The 8,720-nt window shown below is 41.5% G+C and overlaps 1 protein-coding gene across 3 annotated transcripts in view; it reads left to right on the forward strand.

Moving 5' to 3' along the window:
* LOC120988466 (synuclein alpha interacting protein) overlaps positions 1–8,174 on the forward strand; it is a 239,487-nt gene extending 231,313 nt beyond the window's left edge. For all 3 annotated transcript variants that reach the window (XM_040415945.1, XM_040415947.1, XM_040415946.1), the window contains one exon: positions 7,326–8,174. In XM_040415945.1, the coding sequence (XP_040271879.1) occupies positions 7,326–7,410 (85 nt within the window). In that variant the 3' untranslated portion in view covers positions 7,411–8,174. The remainder of the gene's footprint in view (positions 1–7,325) is intronic.
* Positions 8,175–8,720: the final 546 nt, after the last annotated feature.

The following is an 8,720-nucleotide window of genomic DNA, read 5'->3' on the forward strand; positions in this document are numbered from 1 at the left end:
AGATTATATTAACCATTTCCATTGCAATTAACAGCATACATCTAAAAAGCACTATCCTGCTGACAGCTCTAGCAATGCAATTTTTGGCTGTACTTGTAAGCCTCATATAAAAGGAGAGGGCTTCTCATAAATCCATCTTGCCGCATGCTACATCTTGGCATTGCGTGCAGTCTCTGCTGAGCAGGAGTCATTTAACAGATGATGTGTATGGAAACTACATTTCCTGTCATGTGTGGGAAAGTCACCTCCAAAATGTTCAAGCCAGAACAATCCAAGCCCAAAAAATAGTCTCTTTTTGTGGTAAAATTCTGTTTACATTTACAATGTGTCAGTGGTGAATTAATGATCTCCTACAAGTTGGGAAGGAATGTGTCACATCTCTTGCTTTAACACCATGTGTATTTCATGGTACTTGATACAACAAAATCCAGATTTATGAATGTAAGACTGCTAAGGTAATGACAGTGCTGGGTGTTCACCTATAAATACAGATCAACCAGGTAATGGCTTCTATGTGATATCTATCTATCATATCATATCTATGTGTGTGTGTGTGTGTGTATATATATATATATATATATATATATATATACAAACACACACACACATGTGTGTTTTTATCCAATATCCTCAATAAAGTCTCATTTTTTGAATCAAAGAAAAAGACCCTAGTGGCCGGTGGTTGGCTCTTATACTGTAGTTAGTATGCAGTTTCTCATGTCTATTCTTAAAACATTTACCAAAACGTTCACCATTTTCTCATCTACCAATGGAGCACCCTTCCAATGGTGCAGTAGACATCAGCTTGGTCAGGGCAGTAGCTGCCATAGAAGCAGGGAAAGTGGCTACCACGGGGCCCGAAAGAGGGCAAAAGGACTTAGTTTCAGGTCCCGGAGCGCGGTGAGTATGGTGCTCCTAGTCTTAGCACTTATTTTACTTCCCACTTCCTGTTCTTCTTCTTCAGGTGCCTGCATGGCACTAAGTCCTGGCAGCGCACAGCTTCAGGATGGGACATGGTGTGTATAGGAATTAACTGTGACCTGATGCTGTGTGGTGCAATGTCAGGTCACAGTGTATTGGGTATCTACACACAGTGCTGCTTGAAGAGTAGAGGCGTCCGCAGGAGAAGAGAGGTGTTTTTATATTTTTTTGTCCAGTTTGAAGTGTGTAAGGGGAAAGGGGGGAGGCTATAGAAAAAATTGCTGTGGGCCCATTCAGTTCTAGTTACGCCATTGGGCATGGTTATTGTTCTTCCTGGGGTAGACCCATGAAAACTAATGTTTTCAACTGCCAAAGAATATACAATATATTAAGGAGGATTCTCCCTCCATTTATTTCTGGTCCTTGGTTTTGTGAAGTAATGTTTTTCTTTGGTTACACATATACCACATCCATGATTTATCTTCCAAGTATGCCTTTAAATGATGAACTAGAAAATCACTACTTTAACATAACAAAATAGATGAAATGAGATTTTACTGCTGTAGCCCTAGAAGTTGTTGTATTGGAGCAAATGTAATGTGTTTATTAAAAGACAAATAGTGTTTGTATTTGTCACGACTGGAAGGTCACACTTACGAAATAATTTGAAATTAAATATTTGATTTGGCATTAGCATTTTGGTAATGTAACCCTCCTGGCGTGCTATTTTCAGCTATTTATTCTAGTCGTTCTTTTTGTTTCCATGAGCTTTGCTGAGTCTGTTAACAATATTCGTTTAATTAGGGCGAGTGGATTTCATTAAGTGCACCATTTTATTAAACACATGAATAAGCAAAGCTCAGTGAGAAAGTCAAAGGGTGTTTTCACACATGCAGAATGGCGCAGTGTTTTTGCCGCGTGCACACATTTCATAGTGAATTGCTGCAGTAATTGGCCGCATATCTTCTACAGGTGAAATAAGATCTTTCAACTTAATTCACCAGTACAAGGTTGGCCGCCAAAAAGTAATACTGTAAAGACATGGCAGTTTGTTGTAAAATGCATGCCATTTGGCACACGTAAAAGCACACTGTTATGTAGACATTGGCATATATGCACATGTTAAAGGGGTTGTGCAGCACTAGTATATTGAGGATCTAGGATAGGTCAACAATATCAGATTGACAGGTGTCCAACTCCCGGCATACCCAATGATCAGTTGTTTGAAGAGGCCATGGCCCTCTTTACTGTTTAACTGCATACCATCTAACTTGTTGCAGGGGTGCAGTGTAACTTCAACTGTTTGTATCGTTACACTGAACCGCCACTACAGGTTACGTGCCATATAGGCGTATTTCTGTTTAATAAATGACCCCCTATTGGTTTGTATTACTAGTCCATAGGAACTGTGAATGCAGCTTTGCTGTGCACATGGACCCTGTCTCATTTCTTTCTGCAATTTGCGGGATGCAGATCTGAGATCAGATGGCCAGTCCATCTCAAAGAGTGGTGGGCGCTGAAGCAATATACCCTTTCCTCATGCAGTAAAGTCTTATTGCCATCCAGTGCAACTAAACCTTCTGTAAATGTCTGTTCTCTTTCTCTCAGGGTTATTCTCTCAGTTAAGATGTTCTCTGGCGGTTTTTGTCCTCAGGGATGAAGGTTCCTTGGGCTATGCTTCTCTTCAGGCGTGCGTCTCAGGAGCTCACACATGCACCTATCGCCTCTAGCTCTGAGGACTAGACACTCTATATGACCAGCCGATCACCTGGAAATTAGGCTAACGCTGCCAGTGTTAGCTAATTGTTGTCCATACATAACCATTTGCATGTACATAGTGCATAAGGAAACATAACAAGAAATCATAAAATTTACCACTGTAGCATGAGGTCAGTTCTTAGCAGTAAATTAACCCTTGCAGTGATCCATTGAGTCACTGTATAGGTGATCAACGTTAGGAACCAATATAAGACCCAAATTGCACACTAGTGTTGCATATTTCAATGAAAGACAACATGTGGTCAACCATGATAAAACAGAAGCTTACTAGTACTACCATTTTTATATGTATTCAGTATTCTTTTTGACACCACATAAAAGCAGTAGTTCCCTTATTTTATAAAACAACACAAATATACCGTATGATTAACTTGGATGTGGTCACATTTTGTGACCAATAACTAACAGTCGCATAGCTCTCGCATATTCCTGCACAATACTTGAGGTAAGGGATTCCAATACTCCGTTCCAAAATCTGTGCATTTTTACATATTAAGCACTTGCCTTATTACTAACAGATAAACCACCACGTTGTAGAAATAAATACCAGTGCGGGCGTTCTTCACAAATTCATTACTATACAAGATGATTTTAATTTGCAGCTATTCCTACCAGAAATCCTATACATATCTGCAGGGTCAGCGACTCTATACAAGCTGGGTGTTCCAAGTCTAGACTATTGGAATGAATTCCGATTTTATTAGCAAATTCAACACTGACATTGCTCGTCTCTCCCTGGAATGAATGGCATGTTCTAACCCTGTTATTTAGTGGTTCTGAGCCTTGTAGACTTCTACAAATGCCACAAGAGAAGCAGAAGCCAAAACGACCATGGAAGCTTCTACAGAGAACTTCTTTTTCCAGCCTGTAGATAGTGGGGCAGTTCCTGTAATTATATTGTAACATATCTAAATAGATGGATCCAGGGCCCAGCCTCAAAGCTATTTTGAAGCATTTATGTCAAGCAATTTGTTAAAAAGACTAGTTGGATTAATCCTCTTGGTGAGATACAGACCACACGATTCATGAATTTTACTGGTGACTGCCCTCATGGCTTTGTATGACAGAACAGTAATATGGTAACGTAATTTTATGGGGTATTCCCATCCTAAAACATGTTGGCATACCTCTGTAATATGCCATCACTTTGGGGCCCAAAGGTCCGTAAGAAAAAATATATTTTGTCTCTTTTTTTTTTAATTTAAAAGTTATTAGACTTTATTGATAAAGGTTGAGCCCTGAGAATAATTCCCTCTGGTGGGTCAAGGAACCCCTGTCCAATACTGATCGGTAGGGATTAGTGTTGATCGCGAATATTGGCAGTTCGAGAATTCGCAAAAATCTAGAATATAGTGCTATATCTTAGTAATCGCGAATATTCTAAAAAAAAAATCATCAGTACCCATGATCCCTCACTGCAATGAGAAGACTGCAATATCTTTGACTTTAGGAGTAGTGTTGATCGTGAATTTTCGTATCGCTAATTTTTTATCGCAGATTTTTCTTTTGCCAATTTTTGCAATCAAGAAAATAATGACGAGATCACGAATTTGCGAATATATGACGAATATTGGCCCGAATATGGGTTTGTTAAAATCAGGTGGGGGAATTGAGGGATGTCTCTTTTTGTAGGAGTACTTTCTGGTTCTGTCTTTTGAAGTGAGTACATTCAATACTTTCACTTACAAAGCCTCCTTCAACCATTAAAGAGACTGTGACATGATTAGTGATGAGCAAAGTATTAAAAAATCTGATTCTGCTGCTTTGCCGAACTTTACAAAAAAACTCGCTTTGTGATTAATTACTTCGTCACGAAGTACATTTCTTTGCAAGTAGTGGGTGCAATTACACGGAGCAGTGTTTGCGCCGTTCCCCGTCATTGTAGCCCTCAGACAGTGGCGTAACTACCAGGGAAGCAGGGGAAGCGGCTGCTTCGGGGCCCGGGCTGACAAGGGGCCCGGGAGCAGTGTCTCACACACACTTACTGTGTGTACATAATTTTACGTTTTCAGGCCGGCCCCACCCCCGAAAACAACACCTCCAAATCCCCTCCCCTTTACATTTGGTGCGGTCACATAGGGGCCGGGGCCCGCCCCCCTCCCATCCATCCTACTTCCCCATTCATTAACACAGGGCCTGCTTCGGCGGGCGACTCCGTCCATGATTATCTGCTGACTCGCTGCCTCTTCTGCCTGCATAGCGTGACACTTGCCAGAGAACAAGTCGGCAGCACACTATGCAAATGAATCTCTTCAGGCAGCACAGTGGCAGCCCGCCCCCAAATGAAGTCCTCCTAAAGGGGCGGGGAGGCTGGGAGAAGAAGCACAGCAGAGGGCGGAGGGAGGCACAGCAGGCATGCACAGCACTCGTTTTTTCAGGTATGTGCCTGGGCCCCCATGTTCCCCCCCTCCCCCCCTTGCCTGCTGCAGCTGCACCTGCACTAGTGCACAGTGGTTCTGGGGCCTCTCTGGGCATGAGGAAAGAGGAGGGCAGGGCAGAGTCAAAGTAGTTAACCCTTTCCTCCTCTCCCAGTCTGTCAAGTTCACAGACTGGGAGAGGAGGGGAGGTAAGACCAGGAACAGCAGCAGGCAAAGTTCTGAGTGTGCAGCCATGGCAGGCTGCAGCATGTAGCTGCCATCCCAGTCCCACCAGCCTCCTATATAATAAAATGCATTCATCTGCTTCTGTTATAGTACAGGAGGCTGGTAGATGCTGGGATCGCCACCTGGCAGCTGCATGTAGTTGCCAGGTAGCCAGATCACAACCTCTGCCCATGCTTCCTCTGCCAGCCTCCTGTACTATAGCATGTGGGACATGGCAGCCTCCCCTCTCTGCCTCCGCTGCTCTGCCATGTACTAGTGCTTATTATGGCACTCTCTTAAGTTACATATACACAAATGTGATGCCAGGATGGTTCTGGGCTGGCATTGGGTGCATGCATATGTGTGCCATAATAAGCACTAGTACATGGCAGAGCAGCGGAGGCAGAGAGGGGAGGCTGCCACGTACCGCATGCTATAGTACAGGAGGCTGGCAGAGGAAGGAGTGGGCAGAGGTTGGGATGAAAGTTCCAATCACCCCTTTTCACAGTGTTTTAAATATAGGTAAATAAACATAAAAAAAAAGCATTGCCATGTCCAAAAATTTCTTCACTATTAAAAAATATAAATAATTTTAATTCAAAAAGGGTACCAATAAAAACTACAATTCATCCACCTGAAAAAAAGCTTCAGCTCTTTAGGCAGAAATCTAAAAAAAGTTTTAGCTGTCAAAAAATGGTGATACAAAGACAAAGAGGTTTTTTGAAAGGTTTTATTTTAAGTGAGGGTCCATTCACACATCCGTTGTTCTGGGTCCGCATCCGTCCCACAATTTTGCGGAACAGGTGCAAACCCATTCATTTCAATAGGGCCGCAAAAGATGCGGACAGCACACCGTGTGCTGTCCGCATCCGTAGTTCCATTTTGCGGCCCCTGCAAAATAAGATGGAACATGGCCTATTCTTGTCTGCAATTGTGGACAAGAATAGGCATTTCTATCATAGGGAACTATCAAAATGCGAAACGCACGCAGCTGGTATCCGTGTTTTGCGGACATTTTGTGGACCGCAAAACACTTGCGGACGTCTGAATGGACCCTAAGGGAGGGGGGCCCTGTAAAAAATTTGCTGTGGGGCCCAGTCAGTTCTAGTTACGCCCCTGCCCTCAGATGCCGCGTTAATAGCTGATCGCAGCATCTGACAGCAATAATACAGTGTAAAATGTTTTTAAAAAAATTTAAAATCAATCGCCTGGTGACGTGATACAGGATTTCATGTGAGATCTTTAATCAAGATGACGGCATACGGATATTCCCGCTCCAATTGATGAGGCAAGTATGATTTTTTTTATTTTTTACTGCCATTCAGGGAAAATCGATTCGCTACCACGAGGCACAATGAATTTTGGCTTCACGGTAAATCGAATCTTCCCAGAAATTCGGATTGATTCGTAGAGTTTGATTCCCTCAACACTAGACATGAGGAGTCAGTGTGAGAACAATTCTGAGTAGTATTTTGATGTAGTGTATACGAGAGACTGACGAGGGGTATAGTAAAGAAAGAATTGTCCAAGTTTAGACTAGGGTTACCCATAGTGCAAATGAAACTACAGTATAGCTCTTTGGCCAGAAAGTCCTTTGCTCTCTATACACCCCTTCTGTTGTGGGACCCCTGTTCTAGTGATTGGTGGGGATCTCAGCAGTGGGGCACTAGGGATCAGACACTGCTTTTAGATAGTAGATATTACCATTCACTCAGCTCTGCTTCTTTGTATTACAGCATATCTAACATAATTTATCATTCCAATTGGCAATGTGGGCCAAGTGGTATTTTGCTCAGTGTTAGAAGTAAATGGAGGTCTATCTTGCTGTTTTTCAACGTTATTGTAAAAATATTATGAACATTAGTTGTCTTTAATATAGTGCTGCATGTATATCATTTAGCATTTACTAACCTAAATACCATGTTGATAATGCTATAGGTATTTGCATGTTGCTACATCTCTCTCTACTATCATGTATAGATCAGCTATTGTAAGCAAATTGTGGAGATAAAATTATATATTTTTATTTTTTGATTGCTCTAGGCATAAATCAGTTGGTGGATCAATGAAGATTCTGTTCAGTGATATACTTCCTGAAGAACATGACATACAAGAATTTTTCTTATAAGTCTGACACGATGATAAAGATGTCCAGCAAAAAATCGTCAGCAGCACCAGCATAGGCCATGGGTCTTCCACATCTACTGTGTCTTTTCTTCTCCGTATGGATGTACAGACAATGATTTTTCATGCTGTGGGTACTTTTGAGTAACTGTAGAATTTATTTTATATGGACCACTTCTTTTCCTACTGGATGGAATGGACAGTGATTGACAGTATGCCTTGGTTCCAGTTCTATTAGAACGAGTAATATCTTGTTTTACTGTTTTCATCAGCTTCCGCTATAATTACTGTATATGATATTTATTGCTGACAACAGGTTCGTCCCATTGTTACCAAACCATTTGACCATCATTATGCCCCATTATTTTAGCTGGGTTTTGCCAGTTTAAAAATGTTATGTAATGCAAAACCCTCGGAGAAGAGTATCCAGAGATTCCCCACAAAAACGCTACTTATAAGGAAAGTTTTGGCCAAATTTAATATTTTATAGAAATGGCCCAATAGGTCAATTATTATTCTTTTATTCTCCTTTTTTGATGCTACTGTAAAGGTCCATGTCATGTGGAAAAAAAGATGGCAGCAGTGGTTGTCAAACCATATCTTTCTCAGTCAATTTAGTAACCACATGCATTCCTCGGGTAATTACTCTGAGGCATCTATTCTTATGACTCTATGTTGTGCCATCCCTCTGTTATTCCTACTAGAAGGTTGTGATTGAATTGCCAGCAGTCTGCAATAAAGGTCCAGCTGGATGTTACCAGTTGGGAGTGAGTCCCTGCACAGTCTGCCACTGGCAGCACTGATTGGATAGCGTCAGGGTCACCCCATCTGGTAACACCCAGTTGGACCTTCATTGGAGACTTCTGGCAAAGTATTTATAAACTTCTAGTAGAAATAATAGAAGAGTGACATAACATAGAGTAATAGGAAACAATGCATCTTATTTAGGGAATGCAAGTAGTTACTAAAACTGACATGTCAGGAGAGGTGACTGGTCCTCTTTAAGATCTCAGGGTTGTGACTGAACAAATGCAGCTTCATAAACCTTCACAATCCATGCCAATACACCTGCACATACACACATATATACCAAGAAGGTATAACATTCATGTCATGTGTGCCCAAGGAATAAATGGTATCATTACCGACATCCCGGGGATCGATCAAATAATTTATTTGTAAAATCCGAGCATTCCTGATGTCAGATGCCAAACCAGTACATGACACGGAGCACATACACAATGTATTGTTCTCCATCTTTTCTCACAATATTTTAGATGTAATATTTAATGGTATAAGTACTTTGAAGTGACC

This window comes from Bufo bufo, chromosome 2 (genome assembly GCF_905171765.1).
Source record: "Bufo bufo chromosome 2, aBufBuf1.1, whole genome shotgun sequence".
Lineage (NCBI taxonomy): Eukaryota > Metazoa > Chordata > Amphibia > Anura > Bufonidae > Bufo > Bufo bufo.